We start from the raw sequence: 15048 nt of genomic DNA, 5'->3' as shown, positions 1-15048 counted from the left end.
TCAGTGAAACATATCCTATTCGATTGTCCAAAATATCAACATGAACGACGATATCATGGACTCAAGAGTATCCTGAATGAAGCACTAAACTCGTCAACTGATATTCTTCACACCATAAGCTACCTAAGAAGTATAAATATGTTCAATAAAATATAAATGTTCATGTAATGTAAATCACTACTATCTATGTATAGTCCAGAAAGCCAATGCGCATCCGCTAGGAAAAATATTCTAATTCGGATTTTTTGAACAATCTTACTCAAAAAGGACTCCTTTTAACAAATTTGCATGTTGCCAGGACCAAAAGGTGGTCAACAATTTTTTAAACGTTTTTTTTTTGTTTTTTCCTAAAATTATTTTTTTTGCATGGAAAAAAGTTTTTTTTAGGTTTTTTGGATCATTCCAAACAGAAAAGGTCTTTAGTGACTTTTCTCTAAAAATGATAGTTTTTGACATATAAGCGATTAAAAATTGAAAAATTGCGAAATCGGCCATTTTTAACCCTCAAAAACTATGTGAAAAACTGAAAATTTGAATGTTGCCAAGGTAGGTAGATATTCTTTAAACATCGATTGATGAAACCCCGAAGAGTTTTTTGCAATACAATATTCAAAACTCCTTTGTTTTTTAATTGCTAATCAAGCGTGCGCGACACTATTTTCCACCGATAGTATGGTGCAAATGAAAGGAATAAATTCGTTATTTCGTAAACCGGCAACTTTAAGGAAAAATCCCGAAACAGGTCGATTTTTATTTTTAAGTTATGATATTGTGGCATATATGGTATACTAGTGACGTCATCCGTCTGGGCGTGATGACGTAATCGATGATTTTTTTAAACGAGAATAGGGGTCGTGTGGTAGCTCATTTGAAAGGTTCTTCAATTCTCTATTCAGTAATGTAAACATTTAGATAATTATTTATACAGCGTGTCCTTCTACTTCTTTTTTTGTCAAATAATTTAATTTAATAAAAATTTTTTGGACACCCTGTATAAATAATTATGTAAATGTATATATTACTGAATAGAGAATTAAAGAACCTTTCAAATGAGCTAGCACATGACCCCTATTCTCATTTAAAAAAATCATCGATTACGTCATCACGTCCAGATGGATGACGTCACTAGTATACCATATATGCCACAATATCATAACTTAAAAATAAAAATCGACCTGTTTCGGGATTTTTCCTTAAAGTCGCCGGTTTAGGAAATAACGAATTTATTCCTTTCATTTGCACCATACTGTCGGTGGAAAATAGTGTCCCGCACGCTTGATTAGCAATTAAAAAACAAAGGAGTTTTGAATATTGTATTGCACAAACCTCTTCGGGATTTCATCAATCGATGTTTAAAGAATATCTACCTACCTTGGCCACATTCAAATTTTCAGTTTTTCACATAGTTTTTGAGGATTAAAAATGGCCGATTTCGCAATTTTTCAATTTTTAATTGCTTCTATGTCAAAAACTATCATTTTTAGAGAAAAGTCACTAAAGACCTTTTCTGTTTAGAATGATCCAAAAAACCTAAAAAAACTTTTTTCCATGCAAAAAAAATAATTTTAGGAAAAAAACAAAAAAAAACGTTTAAAAAATTTTTGACCACCTTTTGGTCCTGGCAACATGCAAATTTGTTAAAAGGAGTCCTTTTTGAGTAAGATTGTGCAAAAAATCCGAATTAGAATATTTTTCCTAACGGATGCGCAGTGGCTTTCTGGACTAGTATCAATTGTATGTATGTATTGTTCACTGATGTATAATACAATTATTGTACCTGTGTCAATGATCATTGTAATCGAGACACGTTAATTCAATAAAAATAAATAATTTATATGGTTGAAAAAAAAAAGAGAAAATTTAGATTTGTTTCTAATTTCAAGTATTTCATCCAAAATAAACTTTTTGTTTATTCTGAGGTAATTTTGGCCCTCGGTAATAATGTAACCTTTCATTCTGTGTTTAAATTTTTAAAATATTTATGTCTTCTCAGGATTCGAAAAATATGAATGCATCTAAATAGTATTGCAACAAGATTTTGCGCCTACCCTCTTTATTCAAACTTAATTATTTTTTAACGACAAAACATAAAATACCTATTCTATTGTTAACGAAAAGGTAGGTATCTACTATAAAAAATTATTTTAATGAGATTGAGACAGAATTGATCAAATTTTATCTCAAACGATTATTTAACCAAATTTGTATTTACTTCTACTTTGTTCTTCAAGTTGAAATGATGCATGTAATAGCCATTTTAATAATTGTATCATTTTTTGGATGTAATGCTGACAATTTCGATAGCGTTATTCGAGGCAATGATCAATTTACAGCAAATACATACAAGGTATAATATTTTTACTGTTACAACGACAACTAAATATTGTTAATTTAAGAAATGAATTATGAAATGAATATATTAATTTAAGAAATATAAATTATTTACTAATTATTAATTTACTTTTCATTTGTTTTCTTGTATTCAAGACATGACCATCAAAAACGATTTAAATTTAACCTTAACTCTCATAAATATACTCTAGGGTATTAACGACTTTCTCGAGACCCTCAAAGATCCAGGTAGCTGAATACTTTTTTAGTTATTGTAGACCTATAGGAAGAAAAACTACCTGTTTCCTGCCTAGATTTCGCGTCCGTTTTTTAGTTATTAACAATTTAGTGCAAAAATTGCGATTTTTTCGATTTTTTGCACTCTATTCAAAAACTAAATAGTTGACATAAAATTACAAAATTCAGTTTTTTAAAAAGTTAATTTGTTGCTACGCAAACTGCAAAATAATTGAAAATCGTTATTTGTTAATCACTTTTACTAAAACTACCTTAGACCTTTAGTGTTTCACCCAAAGTTAGATATTGGGGTATTTAACAAACCCTCAAAATTTGAGACTGATCCATTAATTAGTTTAAGAGTTATTCTATTTGTTTATCCCAGAGACCTTTATTTTGCAATAAGATAAGACAGAAAATAATGAAGATAGAGCATGCCAAATGAAAGTAGAAGAGTGATAGTATCAAAATGTATTAAAAAAGATAAAAAAATAACAATTAACATAGTCAAAAATCCTAATGCCAAATTTTTAAAATTTTGTAGTTTATAAACATTTAGAATAACTTAAAAATGTTGTCCAGGGAAACAATCTTTTTATATATTCGAAAAGATAGTATTTTAACACGAATTTTTAAATAAAAAAATTTAGCCTGGGCACATTTGGGACAAAGTTAGCGATATGTTTTTTTAATTCACAGCTAATTTGTTTATAATAATTATGGAATTTCATTGATGTCATTTTAAATAATGGGATCTGTATTTTTTGTTAAAAAATTTGCATAAACATTGTATCTTCACAGCACCCTCTACGATTTTTCAAAATTGTAGTTCAAGCGGTTACTAGGGGGAACCTACGAATCCACCGAGTTAAAATACCGAAAAAGCAATTTCCAACTAATACAATTTTCTGTATCTCCGGATCTACTCAATGGATTTTTATCTTTCTTTTTTTAATTTGTATGCAATTTCTACGTACATTGTATTAATTAATAATCAGTCTAATTTGTTTAAACAATTCTTGAAAAAATATTTGTTTACAAAAATCTATTTTTTTAATCATAGTATCATTAATGATCATACAAAACGTTAAAGTTCACTTTAATAAATAAATTAGTTTTATTAGATAATTATTTATTCAAGGTAATTTATTTATTTTAAAGTACAACTTAACTTTTTCTATGATTAATAATGATAGTCTGAATAAAAACATGGATTTTGGGGAAAAATTATTTATTTAAAAATTGTTTAAACAAATTAGATTGTTTACTAATTAATACATGTCAAATTGCAAATAGACAAATTACATATTTGTAATGTACAGAAAAATTACATACAAATTAAAAAAAAGAAAGATCAAAATATATTCAGTAGATCCCGAGATATAGAAAATGATAGTAGGTTTAAGTTGCCTTTTTTTATTTTTTGAACTCGTGCATTTGTCGGCTCCCAGCTCCCCCTTCACTTACCATGACTAGTCACCAACTGAACAATATTTTTAAAAATTCGTGTAGAATACCAACTTTTCGAACATGTGAAATGATTTTTTCTACGGACAATATTTTTAAAATTGTTCTAAATATTTATAAACTACAAAATTTTAAAAATTTGGCATTACTATTTTTGACTATATTAGATAATTTTTTTATCTTTTTTTTAGTACATTTTGATAGTATCATTTTTATCTCATTAATGCCATTTTAAAGAATTGGATTTGTATTTTTTCTTAAAAAAATTGCACAAACATTATATCTTCACAGCACCCTCTACGATTTTTCAAAAATGTAGTGCAAACGATTACTAGGGGGAATCTACAAATCCAATGAGTTAAAATATCGAAAAATCAATTTCTAACGAATATAATTTGCTCTATCTCCGGATCAACTCAACGGATTTTGATCTTTCTTTTTTTAATTGGTATGTAATTTTTACGTACATTACAAATATGCAATTTGTTTATAAATTTATTAATTAATAAACAGTCTAATTTGTTTAAGAATTTCTTGAAAAAATATTTTTTTTACAAAAATCTATTTTTTTAATCATAGTATCATTAATGATCACAGAAAAAGTTAAAGTACACTTTAATAAATAAATGATTTTCATTAGATAATTATTTATTAAAGAAAATTATTTATTAAAGTATACCTTAACTTTTTCTATGATTAATAGGGATAGTATGATTAAAATCATAGATTTTTGGGAAAAAATTATTTTTTCAAAATTTTTTTAAACAAGTTAGACTGTTTATTAATTAATAAATGTCTAGACAAATTGCATATTTGTAATGTACAGAAAAATTACATACAAATTAAAACAAGAACGATCAAAATATATTCAGTAGATCCCGAGATATAGAAAATGATAGTAGTTTTAAGTTGCGTTTTTAGCTTTTGAAATCGTGCATTTGTCGGTTCCCGGCTCCCTCTTCACTTACCACGACTAGTCACCAATTGAGCTACATTTTTAAAAATTCGTGTAAAATACCAGCTTTTCTAATGTGTAAAATGACATTTTCTACGGACAATATTTTTAAAGTTATTCTAAATATTTTTAAATTACAAAATTTCACAAATTTGGCATTAGGATTTTTGACTATATTAGATAATTTCTTTATCGTTTTTTAGTACATATTGATAGTATCAGTTTTCTACTTCCATTTGACATACGCAGAATTGCCCTATCTTCATTATTTTCTGTCTTATGTTATTGCAAAAATAAAGGTCTCTGGGATAAACAATTAGAATAACTCTTAAACTAATTAATGGATCGCGCTCAAATTTTGAGAGTTTGTTAAGTACCCCAATACCCAACTTTGGGTGAAACACTAAAGTTTTAAGGTAGTTTTAGTAAAAGTTATTAACAAATAACCATTTTCATTTATTTTGCAGTTTGCGTAGCAACAAATTAACATTTTGACTTTCAAAAATCGGCATTTTGAAGGTTTTTTAATATTCTAAAAAATTAAACTTTGTAATTTTATGTCAACGATTTAGCTTTTGAATGGGGTGCAAAAAAATCGAAAAAATCGCGATTTTTGCACTAAATTGTTAATAATTATAAAACGGACGCCAACTCTAGGCAGGAAACAGGTAGGTTTTCATCATATAGGTATACAATAACTAAAAAAGTAATCAGCTACCTCGATTTTTGAGTGTCCCGAACATGGTCTATTTCTAGCTTATTACCGTGGACTAATAGGGGAGTGCAATTAGAACGAAAACATGCAATGTTTCGGCAAAATTCAGACAAGCTTATATTTTTCTAAAACTTTTTTTGTTAGTTTATATACATGTTAAAGTAAAAAGTTCTACTCGCAGATTTGGCCGATAATTGTTTATTAATTGTTTAATCAATAACAATTGTTTTGTATAAATAATTTTAAAATCATTTAACATCATTTTACTTTGATCAAATATGTTTCTATCTTAATTTTGATTATACTGAATCCGAATATGCCATTGCAATTTGAAAATTCTTATACAGAAGCTCTTATACAGTATGTGTGCGTAGCTAGGAACCACAGGGAAAACTTTTTTATTATCAATTTACGAAAAAATTATTCTTCATAAAATGCCCTAGATAGTAAAAAATCTAAAACTCAAACATCAGATATCAAATTTTATCAATTTTATACGAGGTATGTCAAAAATATGAATTTTGTTAAAGAGTAAAGCACCTTTATATTCCAGAATATCAAAAAATGCCATTATGAAAAGTTGTTTGAAATTAAAAACTATGTTTTAATATTCATCATTCTAATGAAAAAAAAATAAATTTTTTCTCAAATTACGAATACCCATCATCATTTTATTACTATTTCATATCAACTATTTTAAGTAACGTTTACACGTATCCAGTAACTGGCGCCAGTCTCACTGGAATGCCAGTGGTATGAAAAATAGAGCACCTTTCTATTCGAGACAGCGCTAGCAGACAGCGCTGGACTGGAACAAAAAAGCGTTTACATGATGCCACATACCTCCTATAACATTAATAGAATTTGATATTTGATGCTTGCATCGTTGAATAAATATGATACAGAGTATTTTATGAAGAATAACTTTTTTTCGTAAAACTGATAATAAAAAAGTTATTAATAGGTTCCAAGTTACGCAGACATACTGTATAAGAGCCAAAACAAAATTTTTTGTTGAACATTTATTATTGTTGAAGTTTATTATTAAATGTATTTTAGGTAAGATTTACAAAAAAAAAAGTTTCGATCACTTAGTATAAACATTTTTCTATCTGATAATTTTCGATTTTTGTATTACATCTCTGTTATCTTTCTTAATTTTCTCAAAAATAGATAGTTTATTTCATTTCTAAAGTTAAATAATTCAGTGCATTTTAAAGATTACATCCTAAAATTTAAAAATACACTTGTAAATCTGGAATAAATCTATTCAAACTTGAGTAATACCGTCTTAAAGTGGTGGTAATTCTGTAAAACTACGAAGTTTTCAAAAATTACAATTTTTAGACGTCGCTATCATCTGAATTAAATTTTTGAGATTTTTTTGAATGAAAAATCGTTAATTAATATGTTTGAAAGGTAAGTTGTGCAAAATTGAGAGTTTTATAAGAAAAATTCCATTAGTTACACATTTTTATATCATTTTTAAACAAAATTCATGAAGGTTTTAATTTCCGGCCACACCGTACTTATGCCCATACATTTTATTTCTTTTTATTATAACCATAAGATAGCTTAATTATTCTTTTCATGTCCAATTTGCAAAATTTTATTTGATTCATTAGTTAAAGAATTACCTTAAAATAACTCAACCGTGTACTTCGCTGTACGATAGTTTACAGTGCGCCAATGTTTGTGAGAAGGGTGACTTTAGAGTTATAAATAAAAAATTATAGAAGCTACACATTTAATTTTAGAAAAATATTTATATAAGGTTTTTTTTGTAGAATTTTCTGAATTTTTCAACGGTCAAGTCAGTTGTTTTCTAAAATTAATATTTTTGGAGTTATTTAAAAAACATCTAATTTCGTAGTTCATTTGTTTAATAAAAAATGAAGCACCCACTTCTCGAGTAGAACTTTTTGATATGTTGTTTATTAAACATTTCTTAATGAAATTACAAAAAGTTCTATCTTGTTTGAGTTTTTCCGAAGTGAAAATTTATATACACTCCCCTAAAATGGCCAAAAATAATGAAAATAATATTAAATATAACATTAAATTTTAAACTAAATTAATTTAGATATTCGTATGTACACTATGTAAGTACCTACAGTATGTATGCAGAGTATTAGTAGTTATGTTTAGTAACACCGCATCTGTTATTTATTTTTTTATGCTATATTTGAAAAAAGTGATAATGTGCCGATGTGTGCTTTTGCCCCAAGAGTGATTAGCACCTCTTCTCGGAGGTGAAAAAAACGTACGTTCAAAATAAGTTCGAAGGGGATAAACTGACTAATTAAAAGCAACTTTTGTTCTAGAAAATTTTTTCAAAAGTCAATACTTTTCGAGTATGTTTTTAGACATTTTATTTTATCAAAAAATACATATATTTTTAGCAGAAATATAGCATATAAAATGGTGAAAAAATAGTGTATGTATAAAGTCTGTCGACCCAGCAGAAGCAGAGTTGTATCTAATGAACAGTAGGTTCTGATTCGTCAAATTCCAAATCGAATATTTCAACGTGAAATAACCAGAAAATTAGGCACTTTTTGCTGAACTTTCAAAAACTCATCACAATTTTTTTAATTGTTTAAAAAAGGCTTTATCTTTGTTTGTGTGAAAAACTTTCTAGCAGTAAAAATAAGCAAGTTACGTTCAAAATAAAGTTAGTCCCTTTTTGCAAAGAAAAATCGTGAAAATCACCCCTTAATTAGCATCCCAAATAAAATTAATCGTTACCGCTTCACAATTTTTTAACATATGTATTGTGTACACTCAACCAAACGTATATGGAATCACTATGTGTTTGAAACCTGCAGCTTTTGGAAGCTATAGGTGTAAAAATATTTTAGTTGAAACTATAAGAAGAAGAGTTGCCGTGCCCAAGGACTATATAGCAGCAGGAAGTTACGGGATGCCGAGTTAGCCCGGCAGCATAAATTGATTAACTTGGTGTCTTCAACACCGAGTGGAAATTGGAAAGGTTTGCTTTTTCAAACGAAAGTAGAATGTGTAAAATCAGATGATTAACGAATTCGTGTACTTAGAGGGAGAGGAAGACAAGCAAGAACGGAAACTGCCAGATTTTTTCATAAATATAAATAGGCTATTGATTATGTACTACAGAAAGGAACTATAACGTTAACGGGGTTTTATTATTTCATATGGTCAATGGGCATCTATATATGGAAAAACCGTGGAGTGCTACCATTTAAAGGGGTGCGTTTTTGAGAAATGGGTGAATTAGTCCCTGGGCACAGGTTACATTAGTGTGAGTTCTATGCACTTTTGGTACAAACACGTCTACATAAAAATTGTTCCTGGTTAAATTTCCTATCTAAATATAACTTTTTAAAGTCAAAGATACTCTTTTTACAAAAATATATTCAAAATAAAAAGCACAAAGAAACTCAAAAGAAAGAAATTTTGTTTTTTGTCCCATAACTTTTGTACACGGGGATATAGGTATAGACATTGCTTCACAGAAACAAAAACTTACATATTTTGTCTATAAAATGATGTTTGGTAGAGGTCATTAGGATTTACAGTTTTCGAAATATGATTTTTGAAAATTCGCCACTCATAGCAATTTTGGGCAATTTTCCTTGATATTTCGCAAATATTGTTCTGTAACTTTTTTCTACGTAACATTAGGCATATATGCAATGGTACATGTAAGAGGAATAGAAATCAGTTACCTTTAAAATGTTCTACTGTATAATGTTGTACGACTTCTTTTGAAGAGGTTATCTTTTTCAAGACTTTATACTTTTAACGAGTTTTTATATTTTTTACGATTATTTTTGAAATCTCCCATTATAACTTTTTTTTTAAATTTAGGCATATATTATATAATAAAAAAGAAAGCTTATTCTGTTTACTTTAAAATGGTGCATTATAAAAAATTCTAGGATCATTTTTGAATAAGATATGCTTTTTCAAAATGTAATAAGTACTTGCAACGATTTTTGATTTTAGGATTATTTTTTAAATTCCTCATTATAACTTTTTTATGTGATTGTTTGTTATGATTGAATCTTATTTTTTATGGGTAATACTTTGGATCCACTTGACTCGGCCGGGCAAACTTCAAAATATGGATTAATTCCAATATTTACGGTCAAAGGTCCTGCACCACAAGCTTTGCTTGAAAAAATAGCATGTAAATGTACCAAAGGATGTACAAAAAACTGCGGTTGTAGGAAGATAGAAATTAGTTGTTCAATATTCTGCAAAGGGTGCATGTGCATGGGTATGTACTAATTGTGGGAACTCTAAGGGATATAGATATATGAGGTGTCAGAGGAAGATATTGAAGCTAATGCTAACGAAGAGAAGGACTTTGATTTTGAAAATTTTTTAAATGTCAACGTTTAAATAATTTTAACTAAAGTGATGTTTTCTAAGACTAACGTTTATGTAATTTTTGTAAAAGAAATAATTTTAAATAATACAGGTAGAAAATATCAAAGAATCACTCGGTTTCCATTAAATATTTAAATATAGATTATATACCATTTTAAAGAACATAAAGTAAGCCCTCTTTATTGAGCAATATATATTATATTCATGTACAAGAAAAAAAAATTATAATGAGAAATTTCAAAAATAATCGTAAAAAATGTAAAAAATAATATTTTTTTATATTAGGTATTACATAACATATAATATATAATATAATATTATATTATATATACTATATATAATATAATATTATATAATACATAATATATTGTATAATAATATTATTTTATTTTTATATTATATTATAAAAAATCGTTAAAATATAAAACCTTGAAACCCCATCTCTTTAAAAAAAGTCGTACAACGTTATACAGTAGACCAGTTTAAAGGTAATTGATTTCTATTCCTATTACGTGTACCATTGCATATACCTAAAGTTACGTAGAAAAAAGTTACAGAACAATATTTGCGAAATAACAAGGAAAATTGCCCAAAATTGCTGTGAGTGGCGAAATTTGAAAAATCGTACTTCGAAAACTGTAAATCCTAATTACCTCTACTAAACAAAATTTTAAAGAAGAAAAATGCAGGTTTTTTTCTATAAAGCAATGTCTATACCTATATCCTCATGGACAAAAGTTATGGGACAAGAAACAAAATTTCTTTCTTTTGGGTTTCTTTGTGCTTTTTCTTTTGAATATATTTTTGTAAAAAAAAGTATCATTGACTTTAAAAAAACTGATATTTAGATAGGAAATTTAACCAGGAACAATTTTTATGTAGATATGTTTGTACCAAAAGTGCATAGAACTCACCCTAATGTAATCTGTGCCCAGGGACTAATTCACCCATTTCTCAAAAACGCACCCCTTTAAATGGTAGCACTCCGCGTTTTTTTCATATATAGATGTCCAATGACCATATGAAATAATAAAACCCCGTTAACGTTGTAGTTCCTTTTAGCTATCTTATTTTGAATGTAATCAATAGCTTAAAAAGAGGAAGGGTTATGTTCTGGGAATGAATTATGATCGGTAAAAAATATCATTTAATTTCCATCCAACCCACTTGAATAGCTCGTAGGTATGTTGATTTGGTTTTATAACCTGTAGTTAGGCTCCTTAGTCGGTCTTGACGGTCCAGTTAGCTGGGGCTCAGTCGATCGACAAGTTTAGTGGATTTGCGATTTGCGGTCGCTGGTTCGAGCCTCAGCTAGGTCATGAAATTTATAAAAGGCCAACGCCGTAGTATAAAACTCAATAGAGTCTACGGCTTGGTCTGGAATAAACTGGCGTCTGATCGGCCTATGGAGGAGCGGTACGGGAAGGGATAAGGGCTTCCGGCTTGGTGATACTCCTCCATAGATCCCTACCGAAGGGCGTTGACGCCTAAGAACGGTGTATACATTCAGTTAGGCTCCTGAGGGATGTGATGGAAGAAAATTTCAGTTAGCATTAAGTCGCTTAAAATTATAAAAAACATCAAATGATTCCATATAAGTTTGGTTGAGTGTATTTATGATCTGTAAGTTTCATAGGTTCAAAGTGCTTATTTCTTAAAAAATTGGATTTAAGAGGCTACATTAGCGTGTCAACAAAAAGAAAATGCGTTCCAAGATTCCAGCTTTAACTTTGACTATTTTGTCGAGATATTTGGCAGACATATTCGTAATATAGTAAAGAAAGCCCGAATAGAGAGCCCGATTTGAGAAATATGTTAGTATGTGGAAATTACTCTGCAATTAAATAAAATATTATAAAAACGAGCCTGTGCCGCCGTTAAGAAAAACAAAAAAAATTCATTTTCTTCAAATAAACTTTTTTAACCCATGCCTAGATTTTGTGTCACATTGGAACTGCTAAAATTGATTATCTATAACAAGAAATCGAATATATTATAACTAACAACTGATTAGGCAACATAGAAAAAGAGTCACTGTGATTTGAATAAACCTGCGTCGGTTTTCTTAGTGTAATAGCGCGATTCTCTTATCTGCTATTTATTTATCTGTATCGATATCTGTGCAGTGCAGTAGTGTATTATTTTCGAAGATATTGGAATTCATTAGTATTGATCCATAGGTAAGTAGTGTTTTTTTATAATTAATTTATTATATTTTTGTGTAATAAAACTGAGTTGTCGGACTAGTTGAAAAAAAAATATTATTGATTGTTAGTTTTATAAGTAAGTATATTTTACGTAAACATATTATTTCGAATTCTAATGCGAGTATATAAAGTTTTAGGATGATTTTTTTTTAGAAATATAATTATAATACAGTGAGGACGGTCGAGTTGGAATAAGTTCATTATTTGGAGAACTAGTAAATTTGGAGATAAATCCTGAGACAGGTCGATTCTTATTTTTAAATTATGGCTTTTTTTCCATATACATCATACTACTGACGTCACCCATCTGTGCGTGATGACGTAATCGATGATTTTTTTAAATGAGAGTAGGGGTTGTGTGATAGCTCATTTGAAAGTGTAAATCCTAACATAATTATTTATACAGGATATTCAAAAAACATTTTTTTTAATTAATTGACACAAAAAGAAGAATGTAAGCAATTTATTTAATTAAAAATTTATTTTACTGCTGTCATAAAAAGAGGTGACAATGTTAATTTCACAAATAAACATTACTTTTCGCTTAAATTCAATGTTCAAACTGCTAAGAGACAGGTGGGTGTCAGATTTAACATTGAATTTAAGCGAAAAACAATGTTTATTTATCAAATAAACATTTCTTTCTGTTTTCTGACAGCACTCAAATGTATTTTAAAATAAATGAATTACATACACTCTTCTTTTTGTTTCAATTAATTTAATTAAAAAAACATTTTTTGGACACCCTGTATAAATAATTATGTTAACGTTTATATTAGTGAATAGAGAATTAAATAGCCTTTCAAATGAGCTACCGTACTCATACTCTCATTTAAAAAAATTATCCATTACATCATCACGCCCAGATGGATGACGTCACTAGAATGATATATTGTGGCATATATATCAAAATCGACCTGTCTCAGGATATCTCTCCAAATTTACCCATTCTAGAGATAATGAATATATTCCAACTCAAACGTCCTCACTGTATATATCATAAGTAGTTTAAAAAAATGAGGAAAGTTTATCAAACGAAAAATAATAATAATTTACTTATTTGGGATGTTAAGTCACAATGACGATATCTCGTCGGTTTCGGCTGCGGCGAAGATCACCACACCAGAGACTGTAAGATGCCCATGGAGCAGAAGCAAAATGTGTCAACTGTAATGGACAACATCCGGCCAACTACAGAGGTTGCCCCCGATGCCCCACCTGGAGGAGACCCTAGAAACAACAACAGCAGAGATGACCACCACTACAAGTACGTCAGGACCCACGTACGCACAGGCCGCAGCGCTACAGCCAACAGAGACAGGAAACACAATCCTGATCTCAAAACCACAACAAGACGAACTAGCAGAACTAGTTAGAAAACTGGTCACTAAAATGGTACACACTGAACTAACTTATATTGAAAGGGGATACTTGAAGATAGACTCCTGGAATCCAGGGGGAATTAGGACCAACCAAGACATCTTGGAGGAACTGGTCAACAGGTACGAAATGGACGTCGTATAGTCCAGTCGGGTTAGACGAATAACAGGCCTAACCTTGCATTAGGAGCTGCCCCAAATTTTATTCTTTTAATCTTTAGGGAGAGTCAATATTTAGTTAATATTTAATATAGTATTTAATAGTCAAGTTAATATTTAAGATAGTATGTATGCGATAATGGCGCGAGCGTAAGACCTGATTGATTTTGTAGCAATTGTTTTTGTTCAATATCTACGCCATTTTCAACTTAAATTGTTCCAAATATGATTTCCTACAATTTATTTTCAACAATTTTTGTCATGCGGTTGATATTTTCCGAGTTAAGTGGGAAAATAGTAAAAAGTGGTGGGGGGAGCATAATTACTGAATTGAATCTTTTTTCCGAGCTGCCCCAAATTTTATAGTTCTATCCTTTAGGGGAGATCAATAGTAGTGTAAATTTAAAATCTCGACTGGATTCCGAGGTTGCATTAGCCGCCATATTGATTTTAAAGGAGAACCGTTGTTGCTTAATATCTCCCCCATTTTCAACTTTTCGACAAAAACGGTAGGAAATAAAATTGTTGGAAACGCAATTTCCTACAATTTTTTTCCACAATTTTTTTATGCGATCAATATTCTCCGAGTTAAGGAGGAAAATAGTGGAAGCGGAGGGGAAGCATAATTATTGAATTGTCTCATTTATTATTAACTTTACGACATAATTGTACATAAACAAAAATAAAGACAATGATATTTTATACAATTTTTAAACTTCCAATGAAACACCAACCAAACTAAGTATGTACATAAAAGACATAAATAATAACTTATATGCATTAAGTTTACTTAATTTTATTAACCAGCGGGTTTGATTGGTTGAATTTGTCTGTCGATAATTAAGTTTCATGTAAGCTAACACATTTTAATATTTCAACAATTTTTTTTAACTTTGGACCCCATTGGGGGGGGATTTCCCATTCCCCCCTCTTAGACCCGCCACTGGTTCCCTCGAAAATTGTAGTTAATCGTAATTGCAACAATTTCAGTCCTTACACTTTTTGTCCAAAAGTTGAAAATGGGGAAGATATTGAACAAAAACAATTGCTTTAAAATCAATCGGGTCTTACACTCGAACTTTTACCGCATACGTACTACCTTAAATATTGAGTTTATCAAAAAGATGAAGGAGATCAAAATTGTACAAAATTTAATTCTCTTTATTTTTGTATAGGTTAAAATTTGTTGTAAAAGTAATAATAAACGAGATAATTCAATAAATC

The 15048-nt window shown here is 29.2% G+C and overlaps 1 protein-coding gene across 1 annotated transcript in view; it reads left to right on the top strand.

Annotated features, from left to right (window-relative positions):
• Positions 1-2159: 2159 nt before the first annotated feature.
• The window catches only part of LOC114329168 (antitrypsin-like), a 255271-nt gene continuing 242382 nt past the window's right edge, over positions 2160-15048 (top strand). Inside the window, exon 1 of the mRNA XM_050644939.1 lies at positions 2160-2347. Coding sequence (XP_050500896.1) covers positions 2237-2347 — 111 coding nt within the window. The 5' untranslated portion in view covers positions 2160-2236. The remainder of the gene's footprint in view (positions 2348-15048) is intronic.

The sequence above is a fragment of the Diabrotica virgifera genome, chromosome 2, assembly GCF_917563875.1.
Source record: "Diabrotica virgifera virgifera chromosome 2, PGI_DIABVI_V3a".
NCBI classification, from domain to species: domain Eukaryota; kingdom Metazoa; phylum Arthropoda; class Insecta; order Coleoptera; family Chrysomelidae; genus Diabrotica; species Diabrotica virgifera.
This window is presented reverse-complemented; position numbering and strand designations above follow the sequence as displayed.